The 19903-nt window shown below is 50.6% G+C and overlaps 1 protein-coding gene across 3 annotated transcripts in view; it reads left to right on the forward strand.

Annotated features, from left to right (window-relative positions):
• Positions 1 to 19903, forward strand: part of LOC135257716 (intermembrane lipid transfer protein VPS13B-like) — a 302540-nt gene that overhangs the window by 255493 nt on the left and 27144 nt on the right. For all 3 annotated transcript variants that reach the window (XM_064340776.1, XM_064340785.1, XM_064340767.1), the window contains 5 exons: positions 2310 to 2506; positions 3760 to 3941; positions 4286 to 4641; positions 8594 to 8755; positions 17929 to 18084. In XM_064340776.1, the coding sequence (XP_064196846.1) occupies positions 2310 to 2506; positions 3760 to 3941; positions 4286 to 4641; positions 8594 to 8755; positions 17929 to 18084 (1053 nt within the window). The remainder of the gene's footprint in view (positions 1 to 2309; positions 2507 to 3759; positions 3942 to 4285; positions 4642 to 8593; positions 8756 to 17928; positions 18085 to 19903) is intronic.

A 19903-nucleotide genomic window follows, 5' to 3' on the forward strand; every position in this document is an offset into this window, starting at 1 on the left:
TTTCATGTTATTGTTCTATATTCCTACATTCTCATTCTCATTAGCAGAAAGAATTCACCCTTTTCTAGAGTTTCAAACCTACACTGAGGCAGATGTATTACTTCAGCTGAAGAGGGAGAGAAAGAGAGAGAGAGAGAAGGGGCCAAAGCATATATTATTTTAGTGGGACAGGTCTCCACTAGCGGTGCATTAGTCACAGTTATTGCTCTGAGAAAATAAGAGACTGTCCGTGTGGTTAATTTAAATTTGAGGAGCTTTACACCTCATACACCAGGACCGGTGTTTAAGGTCTCAGTTTCCCAAGATTACAAAAATAAAGGTACCAGAAGGTCCCGTGTTTGGGCTTACTTCTGATTCTCTCCGGTCGTTAATTAAAATGCAGAACAGACTGTGCCTTTTTGCTTGCTTTCTTTAGATAAAATAAACTATCAAACCAGTGTTGATCTAGCTTTGTCAGAATTTTTGTTTAGCGGTGTCAAGAGTTGTCAAGTGGCTCGTCCTGCTAAACCGCTGATGGTTCCCACTGTGGCAGTTCGCTCTACGGTCTGGAACCAAACGCAGGATGTGGCAGCGCTGCTTGCAGCCTGCAGTCCCATAATGCAGTGCATCATTTTTTTCCAATGCCATTTATCTGCAAACACATTTTCCAAACGAAATTTCATTGGAAGGGAAGATATTGACCGAAAGAAAAAATAGCGGAGGAGCAGGTAAGAGAGGGGCGGGAGAGTGACATCCTCCTGTGAGGTCAGAGCTCCGGGGGTCTGGGAACTCCGTGCGCCACGGCGGGGAGGCCGACGGAAACTGGAAACGGGATACGTAAATAAAACAGGGCCGCCGGGCCCCTCTGTAAACACGGCCAGTGGAAACACGTTCGGGAGCGATCCGCAGCATCCGGAACATTCCGGGCTCAAACGCTGTTTATGAGACGCGTCCCCACAATCAGGGGAAAGACTGACACAGTGCAGGGGAGGGCCGGGGAACGCCAAGGGTTAAACACAGGCAGGTGGTTGCGGAAAACTCACAGCCTGCGCAGATCAGCGGGGAGCCACCCACCCGGGTAACCTGCGTCTTTTCAACCGCGCTCCCACGTATTCCCAGTGTTGGTTCTGGAGGTAAAGGAAAACACTACCTCAGGAATAAATGGATGTGGTGCACACACTTCTGTATCACTCGTGTAAAATGTTTGAAAACAGCCCAGGAGCCGTTAATGTAATTCTGGGAGGTGACTATGGAAATATGCTAGTTTTCATTGGGATCTTTAGGAGGGGGGGTGGGGGGGGGGGAGAAATCCTGTCAGGAATATTTATGAGAAATTCCCAGAAAATGTGTGCTGCGCTCACATTGCATAAGGACCATGACTTCATCCGCAGCGCTCTACGGTTCCAGTCTCACTGCCGGTCGCGGTCATTTGGGACAAATCCAGGCCAAGAAGTGCAGGATCTCCCCCCACGGTTACAGGTGTGCCGACGAGTCCCCTTGGCATTTCATCATCGGCCCGCTTCTCCTCAGCGCTGCTCTTTGTGCGGTAACGTGAGATCCACTCCGCATAATGAGCTCGGGAGACTTTCCAGTTGTAATGCACAGAGTTATCCAAACTATGCCCCGTTCCACGCCTGCTTCTCCCATAAAGCGTTGGGGATCGACGGCTAACCGGTAATCTGATTGGTTGTGGTGTCTGATGAGGTGCATACAATTTATTCTCACCTCCTCAGTCTTTCTTTGGCAGGGGAGCCGTGGGGATACATTACAAGGCATTACATGTTTGGCAAGCTTGTTCTCAGCCCTGGCTTAGCATCAGCATGAAGCATGAGGTCTCTGTCAAGGCTATTGTATTTTGTGGATATAAAGGGAAAACCCACCTTGTCATAAATTTGGGGCAAACATCTTAGCTGTGAGGATACATTACGTGAAATGTGCGGCTGGCATGTCCTCAATCCTGACTTAGAGTAGGTGCTACATGTCAAGGTTTCATGTAGAGTAATATACAGATGTAAAAAGCACAGACTGCAGTAAAGCTTATTGTAAAAGCCACGCACTGGGACCTGTCTGTGTGTGGCAGTCTGCTTTTCTCTGTGCGGTGCATTAGTAGCAGCTGAGTGGCACAGCGTGCTGATGATGCAGTCAGCCAATGGGGAGACACCTCGATGAAGGAGGACTGTCTCTGTTAGCCCTCCCCTGGGGGCGAGGCGGACACCCGCAGTGACGCACTCCCGTCCCGCGCAGGCCAGGAGCAGTTAGCACCGATTGGCCCTCTAACGGGACGTGGCCAGGCGTCAGCGGGCTCACGCGTCTGTTCTGGGTCCCTGCAGGTGCCCTGCAGCCTGGAGTACTGGGACGAACTCCAGCGCTCCTTCGTCCCGTACCGGGAGTTCAGCCTATCGGAGAGCAGCGCCTGCGAGCTGCAGCTGCCCAGCGTCAGCCTGACCAATGAGCAGAAGGAGCTGGTGGCCTCCGACCTCTGGAGGATCATCCTCAACAACGCGTCGGACGGAGGGGACGAGCAGAGGTGAGCGGTGCTCCCCCCTTACAGTCCCCCCCCCCTTCCGGTGAGGCGATTTGGGTCACTGCGGCCCGGGTTTGGAACCAGGGATAAAGCGCGGGCCCTATGAAGCAGAAAAGCCAGCGCTGTACCCCTCGCACATCTGGACGGCAGGAGCTGGGAGCGGACTTGGACGCGGTTCAGATGGCGTTAATGAGATTTCCCAGCACACCCAGCGTCTGTCAGGGCCGATCCGGATTCCTGGCCTCTTACCTTGAGCATATCTAATCGGGAAGCGAGAGGCGGGCGCTTTGGTGTGGGTTTGTGGCGTTCCTGGGTGCGGCCTACACCTCCACCTCGTACCCGCTCACCGTCACACACCAGCCCCCCCTCCCCCCGTCCATCTGCTCATTTTTAGGTTTGTGTAACCGAACTGCCGAGCCTACGTTCTGTGTGGGTTACAGAGGTCCAGGGGAACTGGGAGGGTGTACTAGCAAAACACTGAAGGAAAGAAGAACGAGGGGGGAGGGGGGGGAGGGAAATCAAATAATAAAAAGAGCTAGAATCCAGTGAAAAGCTAAATATACATCTGCAATGCATTATAATCATACTCCAAACAGTACATTTCCTTTATGTTTAAATTATTTGTCCTTTTTGATCAAAAGTGATTCCCTTCCCCGCTCCTCGTTTCATCTCCCTTCCTTCAGTTTAAAAACACAAAGCCCACACAGCGCTGCCAGTTGAACGTAATGAAAATTGTCAAGATGTGATGCTTATCCTTTTAAAGAGAATTACACTGTCCCTTTGTGTTATGAGAGTTTTCCATTTGAGCGTTCGCGGTGAATCATAGTAGCTACAAATTGCAGGTCAAATGGCCGTTTAGGTCGACTCTTCTAAGTTTCCGTTCGAACTGCCATGACCAGCAATTTGTGTGAATTGTTCTTAGCAGCCGTTCACACCACACCTCTCTCCTGGAACCGATGCAGCAGGAGTATTCTTACCTCACTTTTACCCCGTTCAAGGCAGAGGAGTATGCTGAGCCCATTATTTTGGCCCTGCGACCTTACCAAACCCCACTGTAGTACTCTGGGGTTTGCTTATACAGCTGTGATACTCTCGCAGGGTTAAACTGTGGGATAGGAGTCGTGTATCTCAGACTTAGTAAGGTTGTCTGAATAAATCCAGTTATTTAGTGAATGGCTGTCTGCCGGGTTGATATGGGACTGTGGGGTGTGTTTTGGGGTGTTCACTGTCTCCCGCCTCCTGCTTCCTCTGCTCAGCTCGGACAGCGACTCGGGGTCCCAGGTGCCCTGCGACCAGCTGGTCTCCCCAACTGCGCTGGCGGCCTGCACCCGAGTGGACTCCTGCTTCGCCCCCTGGTTCGTGCCCTCTGTGGGCGTGTCTCTGCAGCTGGCGCACACCGAGCTGCACCTGTGCCACCACCTGGAGCAGCTTGGCACAGGTACTGTACCCGCACTGAAGCTCCGCCTCTGTATCCTTGGCAGCGCACTGCACATCTGTATACTCTTCACTGTCAATATGAGGCGAAGCATGCCCTGGTCCTGGAGGATCATACTGTTGTTGGTTAGGGATGTCTGGGCTCATGTTCTGCTAACTGTGAGACTAATAATACTGATGGCATGGAATGATAGTGAAAATAGTTTTAGTAGTTGGTATTATTTGATCTCGGATATATCTTTGGTATCCTTCATAATTCTGTCCTGTTGTGTGTATGTAGAGGTGCTGTATTTTGCCCACATGGGGCTATATCGAGTAATACGCGCTCTCTCTCTTGGCTCCTCCCAGCTCCTGCCGGGCGGCTGCGGCCCTTCCTGCCAGACAGGAAGCTGCCCCAGGAGCAGGAGTACCTGGTGGTGGGGGCGCGGGAGCCGCGGGTGTACCTGCGCCAGTGGAGCAGCAGCAGCGGGCAGCTGTGCCAGGAGCTGCACTTCTCCAGCGAGCTGGACTGCAGGCTGCTGGAGTACCGCAACCTGACGCTGCTGCGCCTGGTGCAGCCCTTCATCCTGCAGGGCCAGGCCGCCGCCTCCCGCTGCCCCCGGCAACGGCTGCTGGACGGCAACGTCTTCATCGACCCCGTCTTCGTCAACGTCAGCCAGTACGCCATCCACACGCTGGACACCGCCCTGCAGGCATGGAAACAGGTTAGTGCCCCCCCCCCCGCCCCCCCGTTTCTATCCACATTGCCGTCATGCCCTCTACCATGTCTGGTCATGTGACTAGGAAGTCCCTGTGTGAAGCAGCGGATTGATTTGAGCTGAGGGATTTGAACCTTGAGTACAGAGAGATTACCGCCTTTACCCGGAGCTGTGTAGTGTACTGTACTAGCGTAGCCACATCGAGGGAGCAGTTGAGAACTCCAGAATGCGTTTAATGTTACGCAAGTTGGGGAGAAAAAAAGGAATATAAAAAAAAAGGAAAGCTCCGAAAATGTCTTTGAGACGCGGGGCAAGCGGCTGAGCCTGGACTGGGATCAGCCTCTCACGGAGTCCCATCGACGTTTTTTTTGGGTCTGGCCAGGATGGTTCCGTGTGAACTGCGGCCCGTGAAAGCACAGTCAAATATACTGCAGGCACCTGCCAAGGTTTAGACTGGCCCGCGACCCACGGCAACTGTTCCTTTGATCACTCGCATGCAGCCTCTCTGAAGTTTAAGCTACGCCCATTTTAGAAGCTAAAATAAGATCTTGCTAGCTACTACAGTATACTGTTTTAGTGCATTTTGGGATGGGGGGGGGGGGGTTGGGGAAACAATATGGACCAAAGAGAGGGGCTGGGGCATGAATAACATTTCTCTTAGAAACCTCTGTTTAGTAAACACAGTCACTGTTGCGTATCTTTCTTTTAAAACGTGCCTGACCTCATCTGTTTTTTGTCACACATTACTGTACTTTTAAGTGAACGTAAGAGAGAGTTCTAGCTGCTAGCCCTGTAAGCGCGAGTACAGTACATAAAACGCAGGAACAGATACTCACTGGAGACAGGACCATTTTCAGCGAAGCTGCAGAGGGCAAACTTATTGGATTTTGCAAATGCACTGAAATAAACAGTCGTAAATTAAGTTATTGTCTGGATCCACTGGTAGAATATTAAACGGTGCCCGTACCGAAGCATTTTGGATGCGTCTGTGTCCATGCGGAGTACACCCCCCTCAAAGCCGCGGGAGGTTCCGTGAGCTTGTTTGTCGGCCCGACGATTGGGAAATCTGCAAATTTATCTGCAGATGTCCTCATCTGCGATTAATCAGCGCATTTTGCATGAAATGCTGTGCCAGCGGATTACTGTGAAAACAGAATCAGACTCCTTGCATCTGATTCCTGTCAGAGCTCATTCCTTTATTATTGCTCCTTTCTTTGCATTTTACCCCCCCCCCCTCCCCTCCCCCCTTCCCCCTCTGTTTTTACAACTGAAGAAAACGTATGTCTTGCGAGCAGAGGAAAAGCACATGCTCTACACACGAGCTCTGGGGCCTAGTGAAACAGGCTTTTCCAGCGCTTTCCCCACAATGACTTTCACCCCCACCTTCTAGAATCCAGGGAACCTGTGCACATTGCCTTTCCGGAATGTTCCTCTGCTTCATAGCCTCTTTTTATTTTATTTATGTATTTCCTGTGGAAGTAAAGCTTGTTTGTGCGATGAAACAGAACCGCGTGCCGAGCGCCCCGCGCCTCGGTGGGTGCGCTCTGGAAACAGTCGATCCTGATTGGAACGGGGACGGGGAAACGCTAACATGCGCCGCAGAAGGATACGCTTGCGTAATTGCTGCAGTAATTTTCCTGTTTCCTGGTGTCAAGGCTGGCCGCCGCCCCGTTGTGATGTGGTGGGGGGGGGGGGGGGCGGCGGTCCGGGTGTCGGCGCGCGCGTGGTGGGGGGGCGCCTGATCGGCGCGCGGGGGCGGGAGAGGCCCGAATCAGAGCGCAATCAAAGGGCTGCTCCGCGCGGGAGCTGGGAAACAGAGCCGGTGTTCCGCGGGGAGGGGAGGGGGCCGGGGGGGGGGCCGGGGGCGGAGGGCAAAAGCCACACTAAAGCACAGTAGTATTTATACACCCCACTTTCTCACAGAGCACAAATGTGCACTTAATGTACAAGGCGAAAGAACAGGGCTTTTTCTTATTTGAGCGTTCTCTGTTTTCCTGTTTGGTCCCCTAAAGAATGGTTGCAGAGATATCGGGTTCCTGCTCGTAACAGATGTGGAATCTGACATTAGGGGTTTTTTTTGTTGTTTTTTTCACTTCATAGGTGGAGTTCCATAATCAGATTATTGCTCTTTTTCTACATCCACTTTAGTACAAACTGTGCTGCCTAACTTCTGCTTGGAATATGTCCAGATCTATGATTTAATACGCAATTCCCCAGTGTGGATATTATTGTCCCTTTCTCTTATGTAGTGTTTCGCAGCCGATTGACAATATTTTGTGTTAAATGTGGCTATGTGCCGTATGGTGCTTTATTTAGAGTAATGTTATGCCAGTTCAGATGATTGTAACTGATCCTTTGAATCCCCGCGAGTGTGATATTCGGTTTTAAGATGAAATCTATGCGTTTTAATAAGCAGGAAATGTTGATTATTAAAATATGTCAATATCCATGCGAGCGCTTATAAAAACCATTGATAGATATAAAAAGATTAACATCTCATGGCAAAGTGTTTTGGTCCGTGTATCGCGTATCTCTGTGAATTTGACTGGAAAGCCGATATCATCAGAGGGGGGCTTAAAATGGCATTTTAAAGATGGCAAGGAGTTTGTAAGGCCCGTTGTCCCGACCGAGCGAAGCCTAAGATTGCATTCCACTATAAAAAGGAAATGGATGTGAACTCCGCTCACAGCTGTCCCTTTGGAATGAGAGACACTCTGTCCGGCGGTTTTTAGTGGTGTAGGCTTTCCCGTCCTGCTCTCAGACGCAGCGACGCAGGATCAGAACGTGCCTGGCAGCGAAACATCAGACTTTACTGCGCCTCTCCGTTACCAGCACCGGTCTCAGGCCTGATTATTTAAACAACGGGGTTTGGGTCGCTTTCAGGGGGCTCCTCTTTCAGAAGAGCGTTCTGAACAGAAGTCCTGGAGAAGCGCTGGGTGGGGCGCGTCTATTATTCCGCGAAAATCCCCCCCCCCCCCCAGAACCCAGGCCGGTTGTTTTGGAAGCCGCAATCGGTGATTCACCGACTCCGAGGCCTGTTTAGGAATTGCGTGCGCTTGAACGAGAGAGCCATGCACGCTCCAGTCCAGCCGGTGTTTTCGAAGGCCTGGAGGAGCAGGCTTGCGTGCGTGTGGACGCACGGCGCGGGCGGCGACGCTGCTCGTTTGACGAGCATGACTGGCTCTTTCCGCAAGCTCCCCCCGCCCCCTCGCTGTAGGTGGGGGTCTCGCCGTCTGAGAATTATCCGTTTTGTGTCTTTGGTTTCATCAAAAGCGCAACGTGGAGAGTCGGTTTGATCGGCTGAGTGGGCGAAGTCGATGACTGCAGAGCAGCGCGCTGATCTGTGTGATTGATTTCCCATGTGTCCGGGCCCTGTAGGGATGCTTTATGAGTTGCGTCGTGTGGAGAACAATGTCAAGTTATCACGTCCCGCTGTAATTTATGGACTGTCAGGCCTGTCAGACTGTTTAGGAATAGGGGGCGTCGATTTGGGGGGGATTGCTTGTCCTATTAGCTCGTTTATATGGTCCCTTTCCTCCAAAAGTCTGTCACATGATTAATGTCCCAGTGGAGGCTCATTGGTTCCCAACAGTGATGTCATTCATGCCCCAGAAGGGATGAAATTGTGATAGCTGCCTAAAAAGCCTCTACTAAACATTCCCGCATGCATACACAAATGGGACAGTCACACACTAGCACACAGGCATGGACGCCTACATAATCACACACCTCATATACATGCACGCACATATGGTGCATTAGTATGCTGCAAGTATGCATGCACTCACACATGCATGCACACACGCAAACAGACACGCATGTGCACACACACACAGACACACACACACACATGCACATACACACATGAACGCACGCACACACATGCGCACGCACGCACACAAACAAACACACACACTCTTTCCCTGCCTCTGAGTGTTTTTCTCTCCTCCTCCTGCAGAACCAGGACCAGGACGCCGAGGAGCTGGTCTTCAGCCACTTCGTGATCTGCAACGACACCCACGAGACCCTGCGCTTCGGCCAGGTGGACACGGACGAGAACGTCCTCCTGGCCAGCCTTCATAGCCACCAGTACAGCTGGCGCTCCCACAAGTCTCCACAGGTACCGCCTGACAGAGCCAGCGCTTTTAATTAGGGCCTACAAAACCCCCCTGCGCCCCCCACATCATCTCTCTCCCTCCTCAGGAAGCTCCACGCGCCCGCGCCCTGACACCATCGTTATGGGAGAGTCATTGCGTTTAACCCTTTGCGGTCGGAGGGTGCCGGTCGTGGGGTTGAGAGGAGGAGTTTGGACGGCGAGCGCACGTTCACAGAGAGAGCGCGCGCGGAGGAAAGCCGAGCTGAGAGAAAGGCACGAGCGTGATCACGCGCGGCCCCGTCAATCACGCTGGATTAATCAGCCGTCGGACGCACGGGGCCCGCTCTCTGACCTCGCCAGGGCCGAACCGGGGGCCGTGGAGACGGCAGGGCCCGCTGCAAAACACCGAGCTCCTTATTTTACACGCTGAGCTCACTCCGCTAATGTCGTTTTAAGAGATCGCTGGCAAGGCTGGAGTTCAGCCTGTCCTCATCCTTCAAATATGTTATTTTGGAGATGCATTCCGCGAGATTAGCCCGCGTATCCCCCGCAATATTGATAGTTCTGCTTCGAGACGAGCCTCCCCTGACGTTTGAAATGAAAACAAAGGAGGGAATGGGAAAAGCGCAGCTTAGAAAGTGGAATGAGTAAAAAAACACTGTTAGCGGAGACATGGCCCCCCTTGCGTCAGCTAGGGTACGGAACTCATAACTGTTAACATGTATTTACTGTACCACATGTTCGAAGGGACCCTGGTATGCGCTGGACAGCTGCCATGGTGACACTTTTCAGCTATTGTTTGCCCTGGTTTAGTGCCTCTTTACTGTGCACGAAGTGGGTTTTAGCTCCTTTAGAGTCTCTCTGTGCTCGGCTGCAACTTTAGTAATAGAGCGTGGGGGGGAGAGACCTCAGGACGGGAGTTAAACTTGTCCCCTACTGAGTCTGCCGGCTCGTGCAACAAGTTGTCCGGGCCAGTCCTCCAGAGCGGCGGAACTCGGCCGCGCGAGGGTGACATCATGCTCGGGAAATGAACCTGTCCCTGCAGACCGGGCCGGATCCCTCGCTAACCCCCTCCGTCCCCCCCACCGGAGTCAGCCGGAACTTGGAGAGCCGATCGGGTGATGACTGCGGCGATCCGTCCCTCTCTCCCGAGCCCCAGAGAGCCTGCTGGACGTGAGCTCAGTGTGCGAGGCCACCTCAGGGCGTGGGGAGGGGGGCTCACGTGACCCAGGCCAAATCTAAATTAGACCAGGTGCTCCCAGAGCGGGACAGCTCTGTGGACAGCTCTGGTCCAGGCAGCACTGGAGAGCTGCGGGACCCAGGCACCAACCCTTCAAACAACATCCAGAAATAACTTTTATGGGATGCCATTTTTCCATCTGTAGTTGAATGGGGAACATGCCCTTATTGTCAATACCTTTTTTGAGGGGATTTGTACTACTTTCTTCTTGCTTTTTGATGGTGTAGATCAAGGGTTTCTGCAATTCTTAAAATTACAATATCTGAAATAGGCACCATTTTGCTATTTACCTTATCTAGAGTGGCAAATCTTCTGAACCCTGATTCCATTTCCCCTCACCCCCCAAAAAACGAAAGAAACCTTTCCCTACCTTCCCTTCCACGTGTTAATTCTAGTGACAGAGGATTACCTTGCATTAAACTGGCTTTTTCAACGTTTGCACTCATTGTAATTCGCTCTGGACGAGAGCCTGAGCTAAATGGTTAAAATGCAAACGTAAAACATGAGACACTTCCTCAACGTTCAGGACAGATTGTATTTGTATGCACTCTGGTTCCTGTGAGGCAGGGTGCTGGGGACACTGTCTCCATTATGTGGGGGTGGTTGGTCGATGGAATGCGTTTTGTCAGAGCAGCTCTTGGGGAGGACCGCGGCGCAGGTCACACCCCGCTGTGTCGGGGGGGGGGGTGGTCGCGCATGGTCTGTATCAGCGCATGGCTTCCCTGCTCCAGCCCGGCATGCCATCACACACCGCTAATTTAAACGCCGCAGGATCCCCCCCCCCCCCCCCCCCCGACCTTGTCTGTCAGAGTGATTTGTGTTCTGGCGCAAGGGCGTGTCACGTCAGCCCCTCTGTCAGGGACGACGCGTTACCCCCGCCCGCCCGCACGTACGCACACGCTCTGTTTTCATGGGACCGGAGTGGCGGCGGGAACATGTGGCGGAGATGGTTGAAATGTCTGGCTGCTCCATACAGGGTACGCAGAATGATGGAAATCCCTGTGGTTTGTGTGGTTTGGACGGAGCGGAGGAAAGACCTCTAGGTTGGAAGAACTTTTAAGTGCCTACAAGGAATATGCATAATGGGAATAAATTGCAACTTGGTCGCGTTTAGGAGCTCTGCTTTCCAGCTCTCGGGAGTTACTGTGCCAGGGATGTGGGGCTTCGGTGCTGTCGTTGGCGGTCTGAGGGTGGTGTGAACGCTCGGCCCTGCGGTGAACTTACACTCCCAGGTAATGAGAGCAGACTGCAGAGGATCCACCGCAAAGGCAGCGAGCGGCTTGGAGCTGCCGCTTGTGCCACTGGCTGCATCCGAGGGTCAGTGAGGGTTTTCCAGGGTAACAGATAGAGGAGGGACCACAGCTACTGTGAGAGAGTGCCACGGGAGGGTCAGTGTACCCGCCCGCGAGGGGGAGCTCCTCGCGTATGGCCGAGAGTCGGCTGCCCTGTGGACCGCCCCACACGTCTCGCCTTCGCTGATCTGAAGGTTTAAACCTGGAAATGCTTACCGCGGTAATGGCGGCAAAACGTTGGCGCTTCCTTGTGCTTGATTTTCCACCACCTCCATGTGACTCACCAGGCTCACCCAGCACCCTCCAGGGTGAGCCTGGAGAGCGCCATGGAAATTGAGGGAGCTCCTGTGGCACTCTTGGGTTATCCAGGGCCTCCCTGCTGGTGCTGCCTAATCCCTTTCCTGAAGTGTGAACAGACGCACGGTGCAGGCAGACGCGCACACCTTCAGCGCAAACATGGCCTGGGTCCTTAGGGTTCCCAAGAAAGGCACAGGCCTTCAAAACCTGAGGCCAGAACCTTGACACACACGTCCTCCTCCTTGCTGCCACCACTGTAGAGTCCTTCCCCTTTTTACTTTTCTATTTTTGTTTTAAAGTGTAAACTGCCCTTCTTGAGACTTGGCATTTAAATCTGTTTGTTTTTTCTCCACTGTTTTGGAAACCTTATTTGTTTTCATTTTCGTAATCAGCCGTGTGATTCGCATTTTTCGCAAGTGAGACAATTTATGCCTGAGAATGCTTTGAAACTAAAGTGGCATGGGGAGACAAATCTGTCTATAATTTTGATCCGAGGGATGATTTGATGTCTTTGAGTCTTTGTTTTTGCTCGCAAATTCCTTAAACTCGCTTGCAAGTGGTTAAGAAAATATACTTCCTCAAACAACTGGTGAAGCGTAGTTTTTTTTTTCGTCTGTGTTTTCCCAGCAAAACGAATGAGCTAGCGCAGTTTTCTCCTGCGTTATTCGTCAGTCTGCACTTTGCTGGCCGGTAGCGACACAAGGCCTCTCTTATTACCTCGTAAACATAACAAACACAGAAGGGGCGCCTCTGTTTTTAAACTGCTCTTACCATTATATTTCTGTTAACTTGCCTCATTTTATTGGCGGCCCCCACAACGTCGTTCACAGTAAATACTTCAACACCTGCCGGCTGGGCCAGCTCAGTTCATTACGCACTTTATTGATGGAATGTCGGAGTCAGGAGAGGAGCGTGTGCATGTGGCCGAGCTGGGAGAATGGCGGTTGGGGGTGGGGCGTTTGTTTTACCTGATCAAACACTGCAATTGCCAGTTCCCCCTCAATGGGCAGTTGGTCACCTCTTTTTGCCTTTTGCTTTGTGTGGCAGGACACAGTCCTTTTTCGCTGTCGGTGGAACTGTGCAATTTTCAGAAACCGCTGCAGAAACTGTAGTACAGCATTGTTAATACGCAGCCATCAAGAATAGTGATCGCATTTCTCCACCAAGCACAAAGTTCTTCATTAATGCCTGGACCTTTACAGTTTGCTCAGTTTTTGATTTGAGAAGTAATACGTGGATTTGTGATGTGTAGGTATGTGGGAGAGTGAATTGAATGACATACAAAAATTACAGATAGAAAAACAGAAGAGGGAATTTGATGATGAGGTTTACGTCTGTGAGCTAGAGAAGTGCCTCCACTCTGTGCTGTTGTGACCTTTGGTTTGACCAAGGTTTAGTCCAAGTTCTAGAAGCAAAACATCCTCCATTACTGCTTATCAGCTCAGTGCATGCCTGTAGTACATGAAGTGGCAGCTGGTTAGTGAACACTATCAGTGGTATGCACTGGGGCTTCAGTGGCCTTTACTCAGTTTCATCCAGTCTGGTAGAGTCATCAGAGTGGTCTGGTGTGGAGGGATCCAAGCACGGCTTGGAGCATCTCACAGTGATGGTGGTCTCCCTAGAGATGGGAGAGTCAGGCTTCAAGAACACCAACAATGGGTGGAGTCTACTATGACCTGTGAATCTCATGACCCAAACTTTGCTCATCAATGCCACTCCTCTGCAAGGGATAAATGGGGAGACGGTGATGACATCACAGACTGTGCCAATAGGAGGTGCCAAGTGCACTTGTGTTAAGCTGTAAAAACCTGTGTGGATGTGGGTGAGTGGCTCTGTAATGCCAGCCAGGCCCGGAAGGTGTGTCTGTCACAGACAGGTTAAAGGCCCCAGCGGTCTGTGGTTGGCCCAGTTGTTTCAGACTTCCAGACGAATGGCGGAAACCAGGGAGTGAATCTGCCCTCCGCTTGTCTCCAGTGTAGCCAGCTGTTTTTTTACAGAGGTGACTCAGAAGCTAACGAGTTCACCCCAGTCCGCGGCGAAATTCTGCTGCGCCGCCGTTTTGTTGGGAGCGAACCTCGCCTGTCCCCGCCGTACCCTCTGTCCCGCGCAGTGCCTGTCCTCTCCGCCGACTCCCAGCCGCGAATTTATTAAATTGCAAATGCACCCTTTGAAGTTCCCGGCTCGCTCACGGGAGAGGGCTCTGCGGCAGAACAGAACGGACAGCTGCCCAAAACCGCCCCGCATCTCCCCCCCCACCCCCACCCCCCGGCGTTGGCCGCGTTAGCCTCTGCGCCGGAGCGAACGGGTACAGCGTCTGCCCTCCCACTGCCCCCGTTCACTTTTCGGGGGGGGGGGGAGGGCGCAAGGCTTAATGTCTTTTGTTGTCTCCGTGGAAGCCTGTTTCCCATTACGCGCGCGGCCCTCTCCCGCTCCTCCAGTCGCCAGACAAACGGAGCTCTGTTCGGCGCTGGGGCGTAGCGCTCCGGACAACAATGCCAGCGCGCCGGTATGCTTCCAATTTCCCCACTCCGTCTGCGGACCCTGGGCATTGTTGCGACGGCGCGGCGACCGACCGCGGGCTCGTCTCGCGCTCCGCGGGGAATCCGAGAACGCTGATTCCCGTCACTTTCCCCGAGACGATCCTCATCTGCGGATTGCGTTCGGGGGTTTCAGTACCAGCGGTGTTTGAAACAGTGCTTTCTTGTTTGCTTTTTCTTTTGTCTTTTCCTCTCCCATGTGACATGCGTATAGAGGATGCTTTTGTTCACCCTGTTGAGTCGTTGGTCAGTTTGTTCTTTCATGTCTCAGTCACACACCAAATATTTGGCCTTTTTTTCTTTGGAATTTTTACTGGGGATCTGTAGATTTTTCAGGGAAATGTTTTGGGAGTAGCCCTTAATACGAAAGGCCAGGGTTTCGGCCGTGGTACTTGTTTAATCATAGGGCGAACGGCTTTTGTTGGTTAATTGACTCACCACATAATTAACAGCATATTGAAAATATGATGGCCCTGCGTGTTTGTGTTCTACGCCATGTTTCCATGGCAATTACGCTGCTAGTTATCTTAGCTGGCAGCACCACAGAAAGAGGAAGTGAGGCAAATAACTGTTTCAGTAATCCATGGATTGTGTAATCGATGAGTGTATTTTAATCTTGTCATGGCCGTTGCCAATTAATCAGCTTACTGCATTGATCTGTATTGCAGAGAAAAGCGTCTGTTAAAATGCACACCAACGGTGTTGGTTTTAAAAAAAACACAACGACGAACGCAAATACCGACACGTCTGCTGAAATCATTGTGGAACTTGTGCAGATGTTTCCAGAGTGATGCGAGCGCTGTGCTGTATGGCATCACATGACTTAGAGCCTCTGATGCTGTTTTTCTTTAAAACAGCAGCTGAGAGGAACGTTCAGTTTGCTGGACATTCGACAAATTCTATCAGCTGTGAGGTATGTAAGCTCTTCTGGCCACCCGAATCCGTTTCCCAGGAGAAGCCGGCTCGTTCTGCTCCACGGTCTAACCGCCCAGCTCAGAGCACAGCCAGCACATCGTGCTAAAATCAGAGTGGCTGTTTGGGTCGGCGAAGGCCATGGGGAAATGTAGCCATTAGGGTTACAATTTAAGTGTCTGGGATTTAACTCAAAGCTAAACCCTAACTACTGGTTTCTAATAATCCCTAACCAGATGCACTCATTCCGATCGAAATTAGAACCCAGAAACTGGTTTGGAACTTGCCACTTAAACCGAGCCAAGTGCAATCATGGTCCAAACCCCTGTAATCTTTGCGGAGGTAGGGTTGCAACTAAAAAATATATTTTGAAGTTTTCCTTCCTCAAAATATCCCCTAAGCAAATATTAGCTACTGACATCTCGGCAAAGCAAGTTACATGCATGCGGGGAAAATATCTAAGGTTTCCACAAGGGAGCATGTTTCTGTAGTTTATAATTTCAGCCTCACCAAGGCAATTCTGTAGATGCAGAAGTGGTGGTCTAACAGTTGCATGCCTGAGAGCCTAAAACTTGTCCTCGTTAGGAACACACTGCTGACACTTGAGGCGATGCAGCTGTTGCCAGGTTTGAACTACTTGGCTTTTTTGATTACTTGGCTACTTGACTTGCTTTTTCCTTCCCCTTTCTCTTTTCTGCCCAATTTGGAATGCCAAATCGTATATGTATCAGTACTCATTGCTGTAACCATCCATTCAGGAGAGTGCAGACTAGCACGCGCTCTCCTGTGAAGCACGCAATGCCAGGCATCGATACATATCATACCGCAGTTCATAAGCGGGGCAAGACACTTCATGTATAGCTTGACTAGCAGACTTTCAGTCGAACACTCCATCCACCCCACCAGCGGGGTTAGCTGCCATCCCGGCTGGCTGAAGCCCTCTCATTCCTGGGCTAGTGGTGATCATGGGGCACCCTGCATGGCTGCTTACCATGGTCTGCACTGACACGGCCCAGGTTTGATTCCAGACTGCAGGGCCCATCCATGCATTGGAACAGTGCCTTAGCAGGATGAGCCATTGAGCATCCCTGCTTTCCTTTTTAACAGCATTTCACCTAAGTGCAGTGTTCAAATAAATCTGCTGCAGTGTGTGTTTCTTCTCTACAAGGTGTTGCAGAAATGAGTGAATGGCTCCATACTACATTACGTTGCGGTGAACGAGTGATTAGATCTCTCCCATTTGATATTGTTTCATTAAAAGCTGAGTTGTGCTGATTGATTTTTCCCACAGGTCTCTCGTGGCAGCCCAAAGCAAACTGTATTAATCAGAATGCCTGGCTCAAACACTCATACAGTATGTGTTTATTCCCTCTGACCATTCGGTCCCGAGAGCCGTGTAATGGATATGAATATACAGATACTTTGCTGATTCTGACGCATGTATTCCGATCCCTGAGCAGAGCTTCTTTGCCTTCCTGTTTGAGTCATATTTGCACCCTGGATGATTTAACGGGGCCCGCTGATGTTGTGTAGGAGTTTGTTTTTATCAAGACAGGTATTCAACTTTTATAAAGGGCAGAGGGGGAGAAACCGCTTGGCTGACGTGGTATACATTTATCAGCTTCCCTAATACAGCACTTAAAGAAGGTTAAAACATTTGGAAGCCTTTTGTAGTTTGCGCTTTTTTTATTTTTATTTCCGTGCGTATCCTGTGCAACGGTGTCGCTTGTTTTTCACCGCCTGGCCCGACGTTAACTAAAACAAGAGCGGCGATGTCCGTTTGAAGTTCCGAGGAGAGAAGTTATTATGGCTTCTCCCTAAAGGTCAAGTGTAGCCGCAGGCATGATAAAGTGGAACATGGGGACTGTTGAAATAACAAAGCTGGCTCCCCAGATGGGCCAGAGGTGCGCTGCTCCTGCCTGGCCTCCGTTGTTTACTGCACTCTGCCACTTCCTGGTGAGTAATTCCGAGTGGTGATCTGAGAAATTATGTCATTTCCATTCAGAAACACCAGACTTGGGAGGATGAGCCTCAAAATTGAAATCAGGCTCTGATTAGAAATGTTATTGTAATAAAATACCTCTTCAAAAAGGCAGAGGAATGTGGCGCTCGGTGAAACAAAGGCCCAGACCATGATCTGACCAGGAGTTTGACCTCCAGAGTGTGTGTGTGTGTGTGTGTGTGTGTGTGCGTGCACGCACATGTCTGTGTGTGCGCGTGTGCGTGTGCGCGTGTGCGTTTGCGTGCCTGTGCATATGTGTCTGTTTCTTTTGGAGGGGGCTTTTAACAGATTTAAATGTTGAGCACTTTTTAAGAGGGGCTAGTGTATAAATCTGGACTTTCCAGTGCTTTAGCATCTGTTGCTCTTTTATTCATTTTCAAAGATCTTGAGAGCCTTTCTTCTTTTCCATTTTGGAAGGTTTGTAAATGAGGATCACCACACTTGAAAAAGTTTTTGTTTGCAAGAGATCTGTCACTTGTGCATGCCATACCTTGGTCATGTTCTCCAGTGCCAGTGACTTCACTGAGGAAGCCTCATGGTTCTTCCACATTTGTCCAGACTTAACAATGTAATTGACCTCATTGAAAGATATATAGATGTAGAAATGGCAGTTTTTATGACCAAAATAAATCTGAATCCTATTTAGAAGTGTGGAATACAAGTGCAGCCACATGTGATTGTTTTGCGCTTCCAACGCTTCATGTGCATTTTTCCAAGTTTATTGTGTGTGACCTAGCCTGCAAGCACTTCAATAGCGCGGAGACTCAGAGCACGTTCAAACCAGTAAACAGGAACTTTGTTCCCCCTAACAAACGGTCTTTAAACAAAGCCCCTTTTGTTTACTTGCCATTTGAACAGGCATAAATAAAGTCAGAAAAACTCCTTTTTTCTGCTCGTCTGTCTGCTCGGCTTCCCAGCTGCTGCACATCTGCATCGAGGGCTGGGGGAACTGGCGCTGGTCCGAGCCCTTCAGCATAGACAACGCGGGCACCCTGCTGCGCACCATCCAGTCCAAAGGCAGGACGGCCTCCCTCATCATCAAGGTCCAGCAGCTCAGCGGTGTGCAGAAGCAGGTATGGGTCCCGTGCCCTTCCCCTCACACCTCACTCCCAGCCCTTCCCCGCACACTTCCCTCCCAGCCCTTCTCCGCACACCTCCCTCCCAGCCCTTCCCCGCACACCTCCCTCCCAGCCCTTCCCCGCACACTTCCCTCCCAGCCCTTCTCCGCACACCTCCCTCCCAGCCCTTCCCCACACACCTCACTCCCAGCCCAACATTAAAGGGTTCCCATGTGTCTGCTCTGCCACCCTCTGACCAGTGCAGTCTCAGTAGACCACGCACACCAAAACTGACAATCCACTCATGTGCAATATCACTGTATAAAGTATAAAGTATACTGAACTGTGCATTGTTTGTATATATTATATCTATTATATTTTTACTCTATTGCGCTATCCCCATTGCTGCTGTAACACTGCAAATTTCCCCACTGCGTGATTAATAAAGGATTATCTTTTCTTTTCTCTTATCACCCAAAACCAAACACCATTCACCATTTGCATCAAAGGAAGAAGCTAATGTCTTAATAAAGAAGGGGCAGTATTAAGGTGTCTAGTCACAGTGAATCTCAGTGTAGATCATAGTCTGTAGGCTTCAGCGCTCATTCTGTCAATTCCCCTTTCATTTTTTAGTCACTTCACCTCTGATAGGCTTCTGTCCTCACAGATTGGAGCCAGGCGACAGCCTCTGATCGTACCCCCTTCCATCTCCATGCCTTGTTTCGCATTATAATCTGCAGCCATCACACTGGAAAAACCTGCAGCTTTTTCCAAAAGTTCCTCTGATAAGTAAAAAAAAAAAAAAAACTCATCAAACTGAACTTCAATTCCTCTGAGCCTTAATCGTAAAATTTAAACAAAACATCACAGACCAGTAAAATAAATTTGTAAATCATGTTTAAATGGCTCAAAACAGACAAACATTTCTTTGAAAAAGATGCCAGCAGAGAAAGAGGGGACACTTTGTTATGTAAATATTGTCAAGTGTCACACATGTCTCTGTAGCCTCTAGACAAAACAGAGCTTTGCATTCCTGTCTGGTCTGTTCCATGTAATGTGTACATCTTGTTCCCATTGGTACAAATGATAGGGTATGAGCCCTGGTCACATTCAATTCACAATAAAAGCTGGAAGATTATGCCAGTGGCAACAATAACCAGGAAGGCTTCTCGCTTCATGGACACATTTTAATTCTGTTCAGTTGCTGGTGATGCTACCATAGACCCGCCAGAGGTTTATCGTTTTGCAAACTCGTTTCTCCACCATGTTTCTTCCTTTAGCGAACCACCATTTTGAGTGTCCTTAAGAGCAACGTGTTAAAATGGAGGGGAATGTTTTCAATTGCGGGAATGCGGTTTCGGTGATAGCATCTTTTTTTACTCTGGTGCGCTCTCGCCAAGGGTGTAACATTAGGAGCCCTTAAGTGTGATGCCTCTGACATCATTGGTGATATTTTAGGGAATTCATGTCAAATAAAAAATGTAAAAAAGCAGTGAAGATCACCCCCACCCACTCGCACAAGCATGAAAGTTCCTCTGGGCGTGCGGCATGTTGGAGCAGTCAGTGAGCACGGCCGAGCTGAGGGCCCGCTGACACGCCGGGATGATGGATGAGCAGGAGAAGCATCTCTAATTACAGCCCAGCTCTCCCAGACTCATTAGCGCTGCCGTGACCCAGAGAGGAGAACGAGGCACGCCGGGGGTGGTGGAAACAATCACTTCTGAGCACAATTAGGACCGTCAGCTCCAGATGAAGCGTCCCCGGGGACCGGGCAGGGCGGGTTGGGGAGGAGAAGCGAGGAGGAGAAGCCATCTGAATGCCAGAAGGCCCCGCT

This window comes from Anguilla rostrata, chromosome 1 (assembly GCF_018555375.3).
Source record: "Anguilla rostrata isolate EN2019 chromosome 1, ASM1855537v3, whole genome shotgun sequence".
Lineage (NCBI taxonomy): Eukaryota > Metazoa > Chordata > Actinopteri > Anguilliformes > Anguillidae > Anguilla > Anguilla rostrata.